This window comes from Pan troglodytes, chromosome 1 (genome assembly GCF_028858775.2).
Source record: "Pan troglodytes isolate AG18354 chromosome 1, NHGRI_mPanTro3-v2.0_pri, whole genome shotgun sequence".
NCBI lineage: Eukaryota > Metazoa > Chordata > Mammalia > Primates > Hominidae > Pan > Pan troglodytes.
The window spans coordinates 26456024-26477104 of record NC_072398.2 but is presented as its reverse complement, the minus strand read 5'-3'; the positions used below and the strand labels follow the sequence as shown (position 1 = coordinate 26477104).

General features: G+C 40.9%; 1 protein-coding gene across 5 annotated transcripts in view; it reads left to right on the top strand.

The window, feature by feature from the left end:
* The first annotated feature begins 12449 nt into the window (after window positions 1–12449).
* MIA3 (MIA SH3 domain ER export factor 3) overlaps window positions 12450–21081 on the top strand; it is a 48417-nt gene continuing 39785 nt past the window's right edge. For 2 of the 5 annotated variants that reach the window (XM_016939363.4, XM_063809960.1), the window contains exons 1-3: window positions 12505–13020; window positions 15941–16074; window positions 19546–19632. In XM_016939363.4, coding sequence (XP_016794852.2) covers window positions 12651–13020; window positions 15941–16074; window positions 19546–19632 — 591 coding nt within the window. In that variant the 5' untranslated portion in view covers window positions 12505–12650. Of the gene's footprint in view, window positions 13021–13799; window positions 13883–15940; window positions 16075–19545; window positions 19633–21081 lie in introns of those variants that run through there. The other 3 variants (XM_009441548.5, XM_016939348.3, XM_063809966.1) reach the window with 3 other exon arrangements.

Below are 21081 nucleotides of genomic sequence, written 5' to 3'. Positions count from 1 at the left end.
GTCTAAAAAAAAAAAAAAAAAAGGTAGAAGGAAGAGAATTTGTCAAATGTTTTGTGGCATCTATTGGAATGATCATATAGATTTTATTGTTTAATCTATTAATATGATAAATTACATCGATTGGCTTTTGAATGATAAAACTACCTTGCATTGCTATGATAAAATCTGCTTGGTGGTGATGCATTACCATCATTATATACTGATAGGTTCAACTTGCTAAAATTTTGTTAAGGATTACTGCATCTGTGTTCATGAAGTCTTCTGTAATGTCATTATTATAAGGTTGTTTTCCGGTTTGGATATCAAAGTAGTACTGGTGTTATAGAATTAATATGGACATATTTCATTCTCTTGAATTTTTTGAGTTTGTAGACAGTTGGTATTATTTCTGCCTTAAATGTGTAGTACAAATCACCATTGAATTTATCTGGGTCTGGAGTTTTCTTTGTTGGAAGGTTGTTTTTTCTTTTTCTTTTTCTTGCTTTTTTTTTTTTTAGATGGAGTCTTGCTCTGTCACCCAGTCTGAATTGCAGTTGTGTGGTGCGGTCTTGGCTCACTGCAACCTCTGTCTCCTGGGTTCAAGCTATTCTCCTGCCTCGGCCTCCCAAGTAGCTGGGACTACAGGTGTGTGCCACCACGCCTGGCTAATTTTTGTATTTTTAGTAGAGACAGGGTTTCACCATGTTGGCCAGGCTGGTCTCCAACTCTTGACCTTGGGTGATCCACCCACCTCAGCCTCCCAAAGTGCTGGGATTACAGGCGTGAGCCACTGCCTTGCCTGGAAGGTTGTTTTTTCTAGCCACCAATTAATTTCTATAATAAATATAGGGCTTTTCAGGTTACCTTGTTTTTAACTGAATGAACTTTGGTAGTCTGTGTCTTTCAGAGGCTAAATATTTTATCTAAGTTATCTAACTTATTTCTTCTTCTAATGTCTGGAATTTGTAGTGATGTCCTCTCTCTCATTTCTAATATTGGTATTTAGTATCTTCTCTCTTTTTAACCGCCGGATCAGTCTGACTAGAAGTTTATGAATTTTATTGATATTCTTAAAGAATCAACTTTTAGTTTCATTGATTTTCTCTATTTTCTTTTTGTTTTTCATTTTCTTGGTTTTTAAAAATCGTATCTTTATTACTTCCTTTCTCCTGCTCACTAGGGTTTTAATTTTCTTTTCCTTTTCTAGTTTTTTAAGGTAGAAGCTGAGGATATTAATTTGAGACCTTTCTGGTTTTTCTAATAGAGGCAAATTAGGGCAATAACTTTACCTCTAAGCAGGATTTTAGTGGCATCTCACAAATTTTTATATGTTTTCTTTTCATTTTCAATCACTGTTAAACACTTTCTTATTTCCCATTGGATTTCTTCTTTGCCTCATGCATTATTTAAAAGTTTGTTATTTAGTGTATTAGTCTGTTTTTATGCTGCTGATAAAGACATACCCGAGTCTGGGCAATATACAAAAGAAAGAGGTTTATTGGACTCACTGTTCCGCATTGCTGGGGAGGCCTCACAATCATGGTGGAAGGCAAGGAGAAGCAAGTCACATCTTACATGAATGGCAGCAGGCAAAAAGAGGGCTTGTACAGGGAGACTCCTGTTTTAGAAACCATCAGATCTCATGAGACCCATTCACTATCATGAGAACAGCACAGGAAAGTCCTGCCCCTGTGATTCAATCATCTGTCACCGGGTCCCTCCCACAACATGCAAGAATTATGGGAGCTACAAGATGAGATTAGGGTGGAGACACAGAGCCAAACCATATTATTCTACCCCTGGCCTCTGCCAAATCTGGTATCTTCACATTTCAAAGCGAATCATGCCTCTCCAAAAGTTCCCCAAAGTCTCAACTCATTCCAACATTAACTCAAAAGTCCGCAGTCAGCTGGGCATGGTGGCTCACACCTGTAATCCCAGCACTTTGGGAGGCTGAGGTGGGCAGATCACCTGAGGTCAGGAGTTTGAGACAAGCCTGGCTGATACGGCGAAACCACATCTCTACTAAAAATACGAAAATTAGCCGGCTGTGCTAGCACATGCCTGTAATCCCAGCTACTTGGGAGGCTGAGGCAGGAGAATCACTTAAGCCTAGGAGGTGGAGGTTGCAGTGAGCTAAGATTGTGCCACTGCACTCCAGCCTGGGCAACAGAGTGAGATTCTATCTCAAAAAAAAAAAAAGTCCACAGTCCAAAGTCTTATCTGAGACAAGGCAAGTCCCTTCCACCTATGAGCCTGTAAAATCAAAAGCAAGTTAGTTACTTCCTAGATACAATGGGGGTGCAGGCACTGGATAAATAGAGCCATTCCAAATGGGAGGAATTGGCCAAAACAAAGGGGCTAGAAGCTCTATACAAGTCCTTAATCCAGTGGGGCAGTCAAATCTTAAAGCTCCAAAACGATCTCCTTTGACCCCACGTCTCACAGGTCATGCCGATGGAGTAGGTGGGTTCCCATAGTATTGGGCAGCTCCACCCCTCTGGCTTTGCAGAGTACAGCCTCCCTCCCAGCTGCCTTCACAGGCTGGCACTGAGTGTCTGCGGCTTTTCCAGGTGCACGGTGCAAGCTGTCAGTGGATCTACCATTCTGGGGTCTGGAGGATGGTAGCTCTTTCTCACAGCTCCACTAGGCAGTGCCCCAGTAGGGACTCTGCATGGGGGCTCCCATTCTAAATTTCCCTTCTGTGGTGCCCTAGCAGAGGTTCTCCATGAGGGCTCCGCTCCTGCAGCAAACTTTTGCCTGAGCATCCAGGCCTTTCCTTGCATCTTCTGAAATCTAGGTGGAGGTTCTTAAACCTCAATTCTTGACTTCTGTGCACTTGCAGGCTCAACATCACATGAAAGCTGCCAAGGCTTGAGGCTTGCACCCTCTAAATCCATGGCCCAAGCTCTACACTGGCCCCTTTCAGCCACAGCTGAAGCAGGTGGGATACAGGGCACCAAGTCCCTAGACTGCATACAGCAGAGGGACCCTGGGCCAGGCACACAAAACCACTTTTTCCTCTTAAACCTCTAGGCCTGTGATGGGAGGGGCTGCCACAAAGGTCTCTGACATGCCCTGGAGACATTTTCCCCATTGTCTTGGCTCATTGTTACTTATGCAAATTTCTGTAGCCAGCTTGAATTTCTCCCCAGAAAATGGGATTTTCTTTTCTATCACATTGTCAGGCTGCAAATTTTCCAAACTTTCTTTTTTTTTTTTTGTGACAGATTCTTGCTCTGTCACCAGGCTGGAATGTGATGGCGCGACCTTGGCTCACTGCAACCTCCGCCTCCCAAGTTCAAGTGATTCTCCTGCCTCAGCCTCCCAAGTAGCTGGGACTACAGGTGTGCACCACCATGCCCAGCTAATTTTTGTATTTTTAGTAGAGATGGGGTTTCACCATGTTGGCCAGGATGGTCTTGATCTCTTGAGCTCGTGATCCACCCACCTCAGCCTCCCAAAGTGCTGGGATTACAGGTGTGAGCCACTGTGCCCACCCAAATTTTCCAAACTTTTATGCTCCATTTCCCTTTTGAAGCTGAATGCCTTTAACAGCACCCAAGTCACCTCTTGAATGCTTTCTTTTAGAAATTTCTTCTGCAAGATACCCTAAATCATCTCTCTCAAGTTCAAAGTTCCACAAACCTCTAGGACAGGGGCAAAATGCTGCCAGTCTCTTTGCTAAAACATAGCAAGAGTCACCTTTGCTCCAGTTCCCAACAAGTTCCTTATATGCCTCTGAGACCACCTCCTCCTGGACCTTATTGTCCATATCACCATCAGCATTTTTGTCAAAGCCATTCAACAAGTCTCAAGGAAGTTCCAGATTTTCCCACATTTTCCTGTCTTCTTCTGAGCCTTCCGAATTGTTCCAAGCTCTGCCTGTTACCCAGTTCCAAAGTTGCTTCCACATTTTTGGGTATCTTTTCAGCAATGCCCCACTCTACTGGTACCAACTTACTGTATTAGTTTGTTTTCATGCTGCTGACAAAGACATATCTGAGACTGGGCAATTTACAAAAGAAAGAGGTTTATTGGACTCACAGTTCCACATGGCTGGGGAGGCCTCACAATTATGGCAGAAGGCAAGGAGCAGCAAGCCACGTCTTACATGGATGGCAACAGACAAAAAGAGAGCTTGTACAGGGAGACTCCCGTTTTAAAAACCATCATATTTTGTGAGACCTATTCACTATCATGAGAACAGCATGGGAAAGACCCACTCCATGATTCAATAATCTCTCACCAGGTCCCTCCCACAACACGTAGGAATTATGGGAGCTGCAAGATGAGATTTGGGTGGGGACACAGAGCCAAACCATACTATTCAGTTTCTAAAACTTGGACATCTTCCAGATACCTTTTTGTTATTGATTTCTAATTTAATTCCATGTGGTCAGAGAACATATTTTGCATAATTTGAATTTTTGAAAACATTGTTCTGTGGCCCATGACATTGTTGTAACTATTCCACAAAAACTTAAAAAGAATATGTATTCTGTTGTCGTCGGGTGGAGTGTTCTACAAATATCAATTAGGACAAGTTAATTGATGGTGTTAAGCCTTCTATATCCTTACTGATTATCTGGGTTCTTGTTCAATCAATTATTGAGAGAAAGGTGGTGAAATCTCCAACTATTTGTGCAGTTCTCCTATTAGGTTTTACCACTTTTTGCTTCATGAATTTTAAAGCTCTATTATTAAATGTATATACATTTAAAATTGTTGTATCATCTTGATGAGTTGTCTTCTTTAACATGAAATAGCTATCTCTGGTAATATTCTTTGCTCTTAATTCTATTTTGTCTGATATTAATATGGCTACTCTAGCTTATTTTGATTAGTGTTAGCATGGTTTATCTTTTTTTACATTTAATGTATTTGTGTCATTATATTTCAATTGTGTTTTCTTGTAGACAGCATCTAGTAGGGTATTGCTTTTGAATTGTATCTAACAATCCTGCCTCTGACCATTTACATTTAATGTGATTATTGATATGATTGATAAAATCCAGGGTCTTGTTATTTCCTTTCCATTTGTCCCATCTGTTTTTTTCCCCTTTTACTCTTTTATCATCTACTTCTGAATTAACCACAGGTTATGTCCTTTGTGAGCTTACAGCTATAACTCTGTGCTTTTTTTTTGGTGTTGCCTCAGGGTTTATAGTATATATCTTTAATTTATTATACTATACCTTCATGGAATATTTTATCACTTCATCTATAGTTTAAGATCTTTATTTCTATTTCTCCTCTCCTGGTTTTATACTTTTGTTGTCATTCATTTTAATGTACATATAGTGTATATTTCATGATATATTGTTATTAGTTTGCTTTAAACAGTTAATTATCTTTTAAAGAGATTTTTAAAATAAGAAACGTGTTTTGTATATTTTAAATAGAAAAATATTTTATATTTGCCCACATATATACATTTCTGGCATTCTTTATTCTTTTTTGTATATCCAGATTTCCATCTGTTATTTTTTTCTGCCTAAAGGGCTTCAACATTTCTTGAATTGTAGATCTTGTAGTGATGAATTCTTTCAGCATTTGTGCATGTGAAAATGTATTTTACCATATTTTGTCTTGCTTTATTTTGCATATTTAGAAATTTACTTTTTGACATGAGAGTCTTTTGGAGGGGTACAGCTTTATTGACCTATAACTCGCATACCATACAATCCACCCACTTGAAGTGTACAGTTCTATGGTTGTTAGTATGGAGATGTGTAGCCTTCACCACAATCAATTTTAGAACATTTCCATCACTGCAAAGAGAAACTTTGTACACTTCATCTGTCAATCATTGAGCTCCCACCTCTTCCAGCCCTGGGCATCCTACTTTCTGTGTCTATAGATTTTTCTACTCTGAAAATGTCATCTAAATGGAACCATACAGTATGTGGCTTTTTGTGGCTAAGTTCTTTCATTTAGAATAATCCATTCAAGGGTCACTTATGTTGTAGTATGTATCATTATTTCATTCCTTTTTAATTGTCATTGTATTGATATACCTACCATATTTTATACCTACCATTAATTCATCAGTTGAATGAACACGTGGGTTGTTTCCATTTTTTACTTTCATGAATAATGCTATTATGAGCATTGGTGGACAAGGTTTTGTGTGGATATAAGTTTTTATTGCTCTTGGTTATATAACTAGGGGTAGATTTATTGGGTCATATGGTAATTCTATGTTTATCTTCTTGAGGAACTGCTAGACTATTTTCCAAAGTGCCTGTACCACTTGATATTCCTACCAGCAACGTATGTGTGTTCCCATTTCTCCACATTCTTGACAACATCTGTTATTCTCTTTTATATTATAGCCAACCTATTAGGTATGAAGTAGTGTCTCATTGTGGTTTTGATTTACACTCTTCTACTAGCTAATGATGTTGAGTATCTGTCCTTTCATTTGCTTATGGGCCATTGAATATTTTCTTTGGAGAAATGTCTATTCCAATCCTTTGCCCATTTTGTTCTGTTTTTTGTTTCATTTTGTTTTGAGACAGAGTCTAGCTCTGTCACCCAGGCTGAAGGGCAGTGGTGTGATCTCGGCTTACTGCAACCTCCTCCTCCCAGGTTCAAGTGATTCTCCTGCCTCGACCTCCCTAGTAGCTGGGATTACAGGAGCACGCCGCCATGCCCAGCTGATTTTTTTGTATTTTAGTAGAGATGGGGTTTCACTGTGTTGCCCAGGCTGGTCTAGAACTCCTGAGCTCAGGCAATCCACCTGCCTCTGTCTCCCAAAGTGCTAGGATTACAGGCGTGAGCCACCGCACCTGGCCCCTTTGCCCATATTCAAATTGGGTTATTTATTTATCTTTTTGTTATTGAGTTGTAAGAGTTCCTTATATATTCTAGGTACAAGTCCTTTATCAGATATATTAATTTCAAATATTTTCTTCTGTTCTTTGTGACTGCCTTTTCATTTTTCTTTTTTTAAATTTTGTTTTGATATAATGTCTCTTCATTTTCTTGATGGTAACCTTTGAAGCATAGAAGTTTTATATTTGATAAAGTCTAATTTATCTGTTCTTTTCTTTGTTCCTTGTGCTTTTGGTGTCATAGATGAGAAACCATTGCCTATTCCAGGATTTACCCCTATGTTTTTTTCTAAGAGTCTTACAGTTTTAGCTATGACATTTAGGTCTGTGATCCATTTTGAGTTAATTTTTATATGTGGTAGGAGGTAGGGTTCAACTTAATTCTTTTGCACATGGATATTCAGTTGTCTTAGCATCATTCATTGAAAAGACTTTACCTCATCTTTGAAGAAAGACTACCTCATCTTTGGTATATAATTCCAGAATGTCACCTCTCTTTTCTTTCAGAACTTTAAAAATGTTCTGGCTGACATGGCTCTGACAAGAAGTATACAGTCATTTTATCTTTGCTCCTTTCTATATATTATGTATATTTTCTGTAGATCCTTTTCAAGGTTTTTTCCTTACCACTGGTTTTAGCCAATTTGATGTGCATTGGTGTTGTTTTCTTGATGTTTCCTGTGCTTGGGATTTGTTGGGCTTCTTGAATCTGTGAGTTTTCATCAAATTTGGAATACCTTCACTCATTATTTATTCAAAAATATTTTCTGTCTCTTCATCTCCTTCAGAGACCCCAATTACACATACATTGGACTGGTTGAAGTTGTGCACACTGATGGTCTATTCATTTCTTTCCATCTCTTTACTCTTTGTGTTTCATTGTTTGATTTTTTTGTCTTTTTAAAAATTTTTGTTTTTCTTTTTTTGCTTTGTACATCTGTCAGCTCATACCTATGGGTTTCATTGTGAAGAGTTTATATTGCTACATCTTCAAGCTCACTAATATTGTCTTCTGTAGTATACAATCTTTTGTTAATCCTATCCAGTGTATTTTTTATCTCAGGCATTGGTTTTTTTCACCTAAGTTTGAATTCGATTGTTTTTATATCTTGTTTCTCTTTTATATACATATGCTTTCCTATAGCATTTTGAACATATGGACTATAACTGTGTTCATACCCTTGTGTAATAATTCCATCATTAATGTCATTTTTGATCATTTCTATTGATCGATTTCTCTTCATTATGAGTTGCATTTTCTTACTTCTTTGCATACCTTATAATTTTTCACTGCATTCCAGACATCATGAATTTACCTTGTTGAGTGTTAGATATTTTTGTATTCTTTTAAATATGCTAGAAGTTTATTCTGGAATGCAGTTAATTTACTTGGAAGCATTTTGATCTTTTCAAGGCTTGCTTTTCAGTTTTGCTAGGCAGGACCAGGGTAGCCTCTAATCTTGGGCTAATTTTTCCCTCTTACTGAATATTATACTTGATGCCCTGTTTATTACAGATTTTTCTACTCTGGCTGGTGATAATACAAACTGTTCTGCACTCTAACAATTGTCTCTTCCATTCCTCCCTGGTGTTCTTTTCCTGGCATCAGCTAGCTCCTCACACACATATGCTTATTGTTACTCAGCTGAAGACTTGAAGGAAATCCTCTGTAGATCTCTGGAGTTCTCTCTGTACAATTTTCTCTTCTCCGTGTAGCATTTTTTTTTCCTCTCTTGGACTTTGCCCTGTGAACTCTAGCTACATTGGCTTCCTCAAACTCTCAAATCTGTCTCTTTAACTCAAGAAGATTTCCTATTTGAGTTTCCCTTCCCTAGCTGTGTCCTGGAAACTCTCCAGGCAGTAAGCAAGGGCAATCATAGCACTCATCTCATCTGTCAAGTTTATCTTAGGGATTACTGTTCTATATTGCTTATTGTCCAATGTCTGACAGTATTTCATATATTTTGTCCAGATTTTTAGATGTTTAATGTGAAAGGGTAAATCCTGTCCCTGTTACTCCATCTTGGATGGAAGCTATAGTCCTCAATAAATGTTTGACTCCATTCTCTAAACACTGAGTGATTTTATCATTGGCAATAGATTCTATCATTGGCAATAGATTTTATCATTGGCAATAGATTCTATCATTGGCAATAGATTTTATCATTGGCAATAGATTCTAGGTTCTTACTGGTAACTTCAGTGTTAGACCTTCTGGATGTTCATGGCTAGGCACCATGGCAAGTTTACAATGATATATGTTATTGCGATGTCTCCTATTTGTTTCAGTTATCTCTTGTTTTCTCATTTAGACTGCAAATTCCCTGAGGTCAGAAACCCTCCAATGTTACATTTCTATGTATCTTCCACCCAAAACTAGGCAAATTTATTTTTAACTCTTACTTAATCTTTACCCATTTGAAAATTCCATTTGAAGTGTTACCAAATAATACATGTAGGATTAGAGTTTATGTTAAACATCAATGCCACGTATTCAAATGCTATGAGTGAAAATGAATGCTGATTCATCCCCTAATTTTATATATGCTAGGAGGAAGAACCACCACCCCTACCTTCACTGTGGTCAGCTGAGAACTGTCTTCTAATTATCCACCAGGCTTGTCAATATCTTTTTAAGAAAATAATTTTTTCAAAAATGTAGATAAATCAAAACCCTATAAAATCTACACACTTAAGTAGCTAGTTCTTCAGTAACAGAGAGCTCTGACCTTTCATGTAAAAGCTTTTGTAAATATTAGTCAAAGTGAATATTATTCACTTTGTAAAGTAATAATATTCGATTAGATCATGTTGGAGTCTTGTTTTTTTCATCAATGAATTGTTATTAATTCTAATCTAAGGAGAAATAAGATAAAATCATGTTTTAAATCTGCTTTAATATTCTGGTAGTATATTGGGAAAAAATACATGCTATTTCATCCACTCCCTCTGCAACAAATACACCCTCATTCAACAGTAAATACATTTCAGGTTCTGTCCTTGGCGGTAAGGATGCTACTGAGGGGAAGACACCAAATGCCTTGTTTTCATGGTATATTCCCTTTTGGTACTATTCATTTTATGGAGGCTTTATTTAGGTTAATAGCATAATATATTTATAATGTGTGAAGATCCGTGGGTTTATTCAACAAATCATTTGTTGAGTACCTTATATATTCCAGACATTGTTCTAGGCACTGATATTACAGCAGTGAACAAAACAGACAAATCCGCTGCTTCCATGGAGCTTATATTGGAGGTTGGGTAGCAGTAAAGTAGATAAACATAAGGCAGGTGGTAAACGCTCTAAAGAAAAATAAAGCATGGTGATGAGCCAGCTAGTCATGAGAAGGAGTTCTGTTTTATGTAGGGGTATCAGGGAAGGCCTCACTTGTAAGATATGGCACTGTTACAGAGACACGATGAAGTGAGGAAACTAGTTAGCCAGGCAGACTATTTGGGAAATTATTCCAGGCTGAAGGAAAATTGCAAGTGCAGATACACGAATGCAGGATTAGGCTTGGTGTATCTGAGTGGAACCAACAGAGCAAGGGAGGAGTGTTAGGAAATGAGGGTAAAAGGGCAGAGGAGTAAAATTAAATAAGACAGTGTACTCCATAAAAAAGTAATTGCATTTTACTTGGAAATGGGAAGCCACGGGAAGGTTATGAGCAGGGGAGAGGCATGACCACATTTATTTCATAAAACAATTGCTTTAGCTACTATTGAGACTATGACTTTGGAAGGGCAAGAGCAGAAGCAAGAACATGACAAGGCTATTGCAGTTATTCGGGTGAGAGATGGGTGGCCTGGCCTGCACTGCTGGCACTGGAGATGGGGAGAAGTGGTCAGATTCTGAATGTATTTCAAATGTTTATGCTGAGTGAAAGAGTCAGACAAAAAAAGAATGTATACTGTATTATTCCATTTATATCAAATTCTAGAAAATGCAAACCAATCTGCAGTGACAGAAGGTTGTCTGAAGACAGCTGGGACAAGGGAGGGAGGGATTATAAAGGATCATGAGAACTCTTTCAGAGGTGATGGTGATGAATATGTTAATTAACTTCATTGTGGTAATGGTCTCATGGGTGTAGACATATGTCAAAAATTACCATTGTACACTTTAAACATGTGCAATTTATTGTAGGTTAATTATACTTCAACAAAGCTATTAAAAAAGACATGGGATTGTCTGATGGATTGGACTTGGGTGTGAGAAAAAAGAGGTCAAGGATGGTTTGTATGTTTTTGGCTTAAGCACCTAGAAGATAGGAATTAAATTGTCATTCCTATTCCTCAAATAGGGAAGACTGAAAGGAGCAGAGTTTGAGAGAAAAAGATAAAGAGTTTGGTTTTCAGCATATTGTTAGAGATGCCTATTAGACACATCTAAGATATTAAAACAAATAAATACACAGTAGAAAAGAAATGAAGAATGAACGCAACTACTACTTGGATAGAAAGTGCTTGTCCGTGACCTTGCCAAATGTATATTTTCTCAAGACAGCATTGGAATTACATTGGCCCAGTAGGATCTCTCACGGCTCCTACAGACAAAAATTTGTGAGCATCTGTTTACCGTTTTTTCCTTATTCAATATAATGGATTGCACAGACAAGCCACATTCTTTCTTCTTGCTTTTAAGTAATACGATTTGTTTGGGAAACCAGCTGCTGGGTTTGTTGTTCAAGGTTGATGAGTAACCTTAGAGATTGCAATGAGAAGCTGCTGGTCACAGACGGATGCCAAGTTCTTCAACCAGGGCTGGAGAGCATTGTAGCCACTCTTCTCTGGGCTGACCTGCTCATGCAGTCCCCCGCTTTTTTAATTGCACATATAAATCATCCAGTTATAGTATGATTTAAATAAGATTTTGCTTCCCTGCTCAGAAAGAAAGTACAAAAATTGCTTGTTGCTTGATGGAGGCTTTACAGAGTTGTGATTAAAAAGGAGCATACTACCTGGGTTTGAATCTTAGCTCCATCACTCACTAGGTGTTTGAATGCCTTAAGGTAGTCATCTCTGAAATGGGGATCATAATAGGACCTACTACTCTAAGGTGCGATTGTTGTGAAGATTAATCTTAATTCTGGCATGAAATAAGTATAAAATGGAAGCTCATCACACTGTTATTAAATTAATTTACTTTTTTCCTATGGATATAGATCTAGGAATCTCAAGATCTCAGCCCAAGGACCATTACCCATTTCTATTAACGACCAAGCAGGCCACGGGCTCTGATTTATATCCTCAGCCCCCTATTCCACTCACCTCCCCCTTTCTTAATCAAAGAGCACCACGGGATGGTGCCCCCAAGGAAGCCCTGGGAGGCTGAAAAGGAGGGAGCCTGAAACCAGAGACTAACAGTGGCAAATCGCGGGTGGGATTTGGCAGTTCAGAAAAGGAGGTACCATGCCAAGAGTGGGGGTAGCGGGGTGAAGTAGCAGGGTGAAGTAGCGGGGTGAAGTAGCGGGGTGAAGTGGGGGGCTGGTTCGGGACAGGCCACAAACCAGAAACTGCGAGAAGGCGCCAGAAGGGACCTGTTGAGATGGCGCAGGGTTGGGGGACCCAAGCGCGCGGGGAGGGGTGAACTAAGAATGGAGTCACGCGGAGGTGCTGCGAGGGACTGGGGCAAAGGCAGGTGATTGGGCGAGGGAGTCCTGGTTGCCACGGCAGCGACCAGAGGAGAAGGCTTCGAGGAGAGGAGGAGGCTGCTGTCAGTCCTCCTCCTGGAGGTCTCCCGCATCCCTCCTAGAGCCTCTGCTGACGTGTCAGTCGGAAACTGCTCAGACCTTCGCGGGCGCCGCCCCTCTGCGCTTGTCTTCCCACATGCCCCCGGCGCTCCTCCTGGTCCCTGCCCGCGTCCCTGCCCCCGTCCCTGCCCCCGTCCCTGCCCCCGTCCCCGCCCCGTCCCCGCCCCAGTCCCCGCCCCAGTCCCCGCCCCGTCCCCGCCCCAGTCCCCGCCCCAGCCCCCCCGTCCCCGCCCCGTCCCCGCCCCCGTCCCGCCCCTCTGCGCCCGCCCCGGCCTCCTCCTCCGCGTCACCGGCTCCCCGAGGTGACCACAACATGGCTGCGGCGCCTGGGCTGCTCGTCTGGCTGCTCGTGCTCCGGCTGCCCTGGCGGGTGGCGGGCCAGCTGGACCCCAGCACTGGCCGGCGGTTCTCGGAGCACAAACTCTGCGCGGACGACGAATGCAGCAGTGAGTGCGCTGGAGGGACGGCTGGCCTCGGGGCGGCTGGCCTCGGGGTCTCCGCCGGCCCCGGGGGTCTCCGCGGCGGCGCCGCCTGGGCTGTGCGGGAACGGGAGTTCCGCAGCCCCTGGCCGGCCCGGGGGTCGCAGGCGGGATGGGCTGAACGCGGGGGTGGGCGCGCTCCGGGTCCCTGTGTCTGCCTTCTCCCGCTCTGCCTGCGCCCGGCCCCTCGGGCCTGACCATGGGGGGCTGCACCTCCCACTTGTTGCCAGCGTTTTATTTTTCCTCTGCTGAGGCGGGGGGTTGCTTGCGGTGGTCCCCGGCTTCCCCAATAGTGGCTCACAGCGTCCCCTTCCCACCCCCCCCCCCATCCGCCTGGGCTCGGAGGGTAGATGTGGTTGCGCGCCGCGCGTCTGGGCTCCCCACGCCGCAACCAAAGCTTTCCTGCCCGCGCTGCGGGGACCTCGGTGGGTGCATCACCCCGGCAGATGCGCTAAGGGCTCGGTGGGCGTTTTCCCAGTGGCAGGTTGATGGTGGGGTTTGTTTGGAAAGGCTCCCTGCCGCTGCTCCTTTGCCCTTCTGCTTTATTGGGATTTGGGCTTGTACCGCCTTTTGAACAGGAATTGGGAGTTTAGGTTTGGGACGAGTCCGGAGTCCAAGTACTCATTGTATTCCGAGGTCTCTGCCCCGACTTTGATTAATCCTGTCGTTTCTGTGCTTGGAAGCCGCCTTGCAGACTGCTAGGCAGGACTGCAGGAAGACCAAAATCTTTCGCTCTGCAGAGACCGAGGATCTGCACCGGCCACCTGGGACCGGCAGCCTCCTCTTCTGTGCGCAGGAAGCGGAATTGCTCTCCAGTCTGGGATTGGAGGTGGGCGGTGGAGAGGGCACAGATCTTCAGGCTCAGATGAAGAAGGTTATTACAGGAATGACAGTAAATACTCCAAGGGTCTCATAAGCCAAGCTTGGTTTAGCCTTAGCCGCTTGTGTGTTGAAACCTCTTCCCTCTATGTTCGCCGGACCAGGATCATTTTAGGGCCTCCCAGACCGTCTCAACCTTGTAACTTACTGATAGCCACTGCAGAAACGGTTTTTCATACACTGTTAAGCAATGCCTATAGAAACGTATTCATTTTAAGAAGGCCAAGAACTCTACGGTTTAGCTATTTATATTCAAATTGATGTTATCAAAACCGAATTTCATAATATTAACTGTTTGTATCTCTACAACACTAATCAAGAAAAGAGATCTCTAATGAGTGTGAAGCCATTCCTAGAGATAACCCTGTGGTTGATGTAAATAAACACTACAAAGGCGGTACAACTGCCATGATTTTTCCCTTTAGTTTTCTTGGGTCAAAGCCACGCTGTTACCCATTTGCCGTTGGCAATGGCAAGATAGTTGGTATTCTTTGCTTGCAAGCATTGCCCTGCCTGGGTTCCTCAAAACAGGTTACCTGGAGAATCATCACATCACTGATGCTTCTTCAGTACTGAGGCGTGATGTTAGAAGAGCTCACGGTTGTAACATAACTTGAGAAATGGTACGTGTTCAGAGGAAACCAAATACAATAGGCATCAACAGGAGCAAGGTCTAGATGGGTCTGTGTTGTGTTGTAGAAAGTGTTTAGTAATGTGAGTATGTACGGTGCCCTTGTGTGGTTTTCAAATAGCTGTTCCACAGGGCGCATTTTGTTGGCATCTCAAATATTATTATAAATCCTCTATGATCTATTGTAAGGGGGAGCAAAAGAAACATTGCCATTTTCAATTCTGATCTTATTCCCAACCTTAAATTGTCCATCATCTTAAACCTGGCCTCACACTCAATTATATCTGAGCTACAAAGCTGACATGTTGGAAAGTAATCAGAGTTTAGCTTCAAAAAACAAGTAGCCCCTTCCTAAATCTATATGCCTGTATAGCCATTTAAAGGCACGTTTTTAATGTATTTTATTGCAAATTGGCTTTTGGAAAAAATCTTATTTCTATTCGTCCTTCTTTGTCTCTGCTATTTAGATGTATTTATTGTCCATTTCATCTTACATGGGAAACTGTGTATGTGGTCAACAAAAATAAAAGTACTGCTTCAACCAGTTTCTAGATCAAGCGTGATTGAATTACTGACCTATTCTCATAGTTTTGCTTAGTCCCAGCCAAATGAGATGTTGACTTTTGATTTTGTTTATAGAAAAATATACATAAGGGTATTCTTTCCTTTGTTTTGAAACTTAATGTTGGATACAGTCAACATTATTTACTTTCAGAAAATATTGCCTTGTGATGTAATCGAATCTATAGTAGGGTGTGATAGATATCCTTTCCCATTAATTTATCCAGACACTGTACTGAGGGAACAACTTGGCTGCAAATGAAATTGACAGTGTTTACTGCTACATAGTACTGGTTACAGTCACTTGAAGATAGACCCTTTTAGTGGTTAGTTCAAGTTAATTGACCTCTTGGGGGTTCCTGGGTACTCTAGTTCCCCATTACCCGTTCATGTAGCCATGCTTAAGCTAATCATCATCTGGGCTTGAATTTACCCATTTGCAAAAGGAAGCTTTTTATGAATATGAAACAGAAAAGATTGAGGACTAGAAGGTTAGAGAGGGAATCGAGAGTTTCACTTGGGTGAGAAAAGCCATGTGTAGTAGTTGACACATTGCTTTTTGTTTCTCAGTATTATCCATAGAGAAAAATAGAGAAGGTTTTCCTTTCCCTTGTCTGCTTGCAGAAGGTATGATTTATAGCAGTAAAGCTCAAAGGATTTGAGATACTTTGAGCATATGAAAGAAATTCCAGAGAGTACTGGAAAAACTTGGTTGTTGTTTATAGTGGGATTCTTATATTTCCTGATAAATCAATATGCACTGTGAACACTGAATCCTGATATCTGGCTATTTTTTCTCTCTCTCTTTATATACAGTGTTAATGTACCGCGGTGAGGCTCTTGAAGATTTCACAGGCCCGGATTGTCGTTTTGTGAATTTTAAAAAAGGTGATCCTGTATATGTTTACTATAAACTGGCAAGAGGATGGCCTGAAGTTTGGGCTGGAAGTGTAAGTAAAATTTCGACATACTTTATTTGCTTAATTTTTATTGGCTTCTTTAGCACTGTAGAGTTAAATGACTGCATTTTCTTGGGACCTTTGATGGAGTTAACTTGTCCTCTCTGCCTGACTGTGAAAAAAGATGGCCCTGTGTCCCCAGCAGGCCTTGGGTCTGCACAGAGTAGGGGCTCAGCAGAGCCTTCTGAAATAGAACTGATTCTGGCAAGTTCCCCTCAGCGTCAACCTCTAGGATGCTGCATACGTATTAGAGGTTGAAATGGTAAGAGCTGAAAAATACTTCATTGCTTTAAAAAGGAAGGATTCATAGGAATTAGACTTACTCCTGTAAACTATATGTGAGAGAGTGTTTCAGGCATGTAAGCTTAAAGTTGATTTTATGTGTATTTCTTTGTTTATATTATTATTTATGAAAAAGTGGCAGTCTTGGGAACAGTTCCCTAATCATCTGTGCTATTATAAGTCTGTAAAAAAGCAAAATGTTGTTTCCTGTGTCCTTTCTTGTTTTTTTTTTTTTTGAGGCGGAGTCTTGCTCTGTCGCCCAGGCTGGAGTGCAGTGGCGCGATCTCGGCTCACGGCAAGCTCCGCCTCCCGGGTTCACGCCATTCTCCTGCCTCAGCCTCCCGAGTAGCGGGGGCTGCAGGTGCCCGCCACCACGCCCGGCTAATTTTTTGTATTTTTTTAGTAGAGACGGGGTTTCACTGTGTTAGCTAGGTCTCGATCTCCTGACCTTGTGATCCACCCACCTTGGCCTCCCAAAGTGCTGGGATTACAGGCGTGAGCCACTGCAACCGGCCTCTTGTTTGTATTTTTGTTTGCAGCCTTGGGGTCATCCTTGTCCTGCTTTTCAGACACTTGTGTCTGGAGGTTACCCCAGGGGATTGATTCCCAGCTGATTTTATGGGTACCCTGCTATCAGACCTGGCAATCAATGACTGCATCATGCTTTGGTATTTTTAATGAGGAGATTCACTGGGAGTGACCTGATTGAGAGGCCTGTCTTATGAGTTATTGTCCTTTCCTTTTTAGAAAGCGTGATATGTGGACTGTGTCTTTACTTCAAGTAGTAAGGGTCCTCGATATCTTTAGGATTGTCCCAACTTAGAGAAATACCCATCCCAACTATGAAAGTTTTCACTGTCAATAAAACACCAAACAAACAAAGAGAAAATAAGGCTTGAGAAATCCCCTTGGGGAAAATAGACTGATTTTGTTGGCATTCCAGGTTCCTAGGGAGTAATCTTGGGAAACAACAACTGGTCAGGTTCAGCTCTCCTATTTAGAGAGCATCCCAAGTGACTCGCTCCATACCAAAACAAATCTATTCTATTTCTTTCAAGTCTACCTAATGAGATTTGTTGATAATCTTTACTCTTGGAAATGTTTTTCCATGTACCTAGGCTGCGTTTTTCATGGAAAAGTTAAGTTTTTTTTTCCACTCCTCATCTTTGAGCATTTGGATGAATGAACTTGACTTAACATTTTCCTCCCACTGCAGTTTTGCTCATTCACGTATTCACCTCTGGATGTCCTGTCAGTCTTTCTGGGTCACACCTCTCATCCTGCCTTCTTAAGGAACGCTGCCTTCAGCACCCAGCCAGAAGGGATCTTTGCTGCCTGATGATTGTTTAGGTGGCACTTTGTTTGCACTGTTCATGTGGCATTTGCTTTACTGCTTTGTATGGCAGTTAATTTGTGTACTGTCTTAGCTCACGTAAAGTGAAAGACTCTTTAATGGAAAGGCTCATGCCTTATCTGTCTTCTTTTTCAGTATTTCCTTACGAGGCAGTGGCATTTATTTATATTTGTCCTGATATTATCTTATGCAGAATTTGTTCTCTTAAGGCAATACTCTACTTTCCCCCCTACCCCCCGCCCAAATGAAATCAACAGTACCTTGGCAGAAATGATGTATGAAAGCAAAATTAGACATAAAGATTTTTTCTTGTCATGTGAGCCTATGTTTTTTTTTTTTGTTTTTTTTTTTGGTCAAATCATAAGAAATGAGATGCCACCTGTGGTCCCAACTGACAAAGATTAAGGAAGGTAAATGTATAGTATTTCCGTTTCCCTATATACCTCTACCTCTGATTTGTTTCCTTTTTCCGGGTGCTCCCTTAAAATAGTCTCCCCTCTAATTTGATGAACCTTATTCTTAGGAAATTAAAAACTCTGTCTTCAGCTTTCAAAATGATTCTCATTTGTTTCTTAGTTTTCATTCTGCAGTCTTTTTTGGTTTCTTAGCATTTTAGACTTGATCTGCCAATAACACAGAGTTTAATTGCCCTTATCTAATCTCCATGGCAGTATTTTACTACTAATACTGGCTTTCAGATAGTTTTCAGATCAAGAGCACTCATGAATGGAGATGTTTTATGAATTAGTGATAAGATGGCCTTTTTTTCTTTTTGTGCATTTGATTTACATGCCAGCCTCCTCCTTTAATGATTGGGAGATCTACCTCTCCTTTCAGACAGTAGCTAGTAAAAGACTGTGTGTTTCTCAAGAGGGCACATTTTACTAGTGCTGAAAATGAATGGAATTATTTTCTGTAGAGATTTTGGTTTGCATGAAATGAAAGCTTGGTGTGCAGATTAGTGTGTATTACACTGTAATTTTGTTTTGTCTCCAGTTACCTGTAATATCGTTCTGGAAAATGGCAGTATAGCACATCATATGCGCAAATACAGTTGATCCTTGGGCAACACAGGTTTGAACTGTGTGGGTCCACTTATAATGCAGATTTCTTTCAATAAATATATTGTAAAATTTTGTGGAGGTTTGCATTAATTTGTTAAAAACTCTCAGACCGCATAGCCTAGAAATACTGAAAAAATTAAGAAAAAGGTATGTTATTGATATGTAAACCATATGTAGATCCTAGTGTATTTTATTCTTTACTACCATAAAACATACACAAATCTGTATAAAAAGTTACAGTTTATCAAAACGTACACACACAAACTCAGATCTTACATGGCACCTTTTGCAGTTGAGAGAAATATAAACAAATGTAAAGATAAAATATTAAATCATAATTGCATAAATTAATTGTGCTACCTACTGTACTATAATAGTTCATAGCCACCTCCTCTTGCTATTCTAGTGAGCTCAAGTATTGTGAGTATCCACTTAAAATGCCATGTGACGCTAATCATTTCCACGTGAGCAGTTCATCTCTCCAGTAAATTGTATAGTGCGTAAAAAGTGATCTCTTGTGGTTCTCATGTATTTTTTGTGTTTAGTGCAATACTGTAAACCTTGAATAACACTCTGGGACCCATACAAAGTGTCACTAGTGATGTTGGAAGTTGTCTCCAATAGCGGAGAAAAGTAATGACATTACAAGAAAAAGTTGATTGCTTGATATGTGCTGTAGATTGAGGTTTGCAGCTCTCTCGTTCATATTTCTCATACAGAATTTGATTGATATGTGTCCCTTTTGCCCATTCTTTTGTATAGGTTGGACGCATTTTTGGATATTTTCCAAAAGATTTAATCCAGGTAGTCCATGAATATACCAAAGAAGAGCTACAAGTTCCAACAGATGTAAGTTGTGGATTTCTGTCTTGTTCTCAGTTATAAGTTGGCTTATAAGTGACTACCTAGAAAAAAAGAAAAATTTCAAAAGAATTTAAATGAGATTTTATCATAATCTGATAGTTATCTAATATATGGAAATAGATGTTCTTATATAAGGCTATGTACTCTTTTTTTTTTTTTGAGTCGTAGTCTCGCTCTGTCACCCAGGCTGGAGTGGAGTGGCGTGATCTCGGCTCACTGCACACTCTGCTTCCTGGGTTCACGCCATTCTCCTGCCTCAGCCTCCCAAGTAGCTGGGACTACAGGCGCCCACCTAATTTTTTGTATTTTTAGTAGAGATGGGGTTTCATTGTGTTAGGATGGTCTCGATCTCCTGACCTCATGATCCGCCCGCCTCAGCCTCCCAAAGTGCTGGGATTACATGCGTGAGCCACTGCGCCCGGCCAAGGCCGTGTACTCTTATACAAGGCTTTTCTTTGCTGCTTTATATGTGAAAAATTAAGAGTTCAGTAGTTTTATATTTACTTATTAATGTTAGAAGGCAAAAAATTTCATTTCACAAGCAAAAGGAGAAATTTGAAAACTACTTATTGGATAGCTGTTAGACATTTTAAGGATATAGAAATCAGGTTAAATTAATTATGCTCTAATTTTATACTGAGCCAGAAATGCAAACTTACAAAGGTTTTCTTATTATTGACTCTGTAGTGATTTAAGCGATTATAGTTATAGATTTGGAAAAGGGAACCAGAGAGTTTCAGGTAAGGTCCAGTCTCATATCTGTAAGGCGCTAACTACACATTCTGTAGAGCATTTATCTATAGTGCACAATGGCTTCGTGACTAGAAGGATTTTGTGTTCTAGAATCTGCATTCCATCTGATTATTATTTTTTTGAGACGGAGTCTCTCTCTGCCGCCCAGGCTGGAGTGCAGTGGTGCGATACCAGCTCACTGCAGCCTCCGCCTCCCAGGTTCAAGCAATTCTCCTGCCTCAGCCTCTGGAGTAGCTGGGATTACAGGCACCTGCCACCACACCCAGCCAATTTTTTTGTGTTTTTAGTAGGAACGAGGTTTCACCGTGTTGGCCAGGCTGGTCTCAAACTCCTGACCTCAAGTGATCCATCTGCCTTGGCCTTCCAAAGTGCTAGGATTACAGGCTGCATTTCATATATACATATATATATATATATTTTATATATATATATAATATATATATAATATATATATATAAAACACCATGCCCAGCCCCCCCATCGGATTGTTTTGTGAGTTTTAGAATTTATAGTGATTGATGTCTGCTTTCATTCAAAAGTCTTTGAGTAGCTCTTTGGAGTTGCTGCAGAGCGTGCAAGCTGCTGGGCTAGGGCAGTTCTTAGAAGAGATTGGCAGAGTGAAGTCACAGAGCTATTGCTATGCTTAAAATTTCTCGACGCTCTCAGGGGTTATATAGTCAA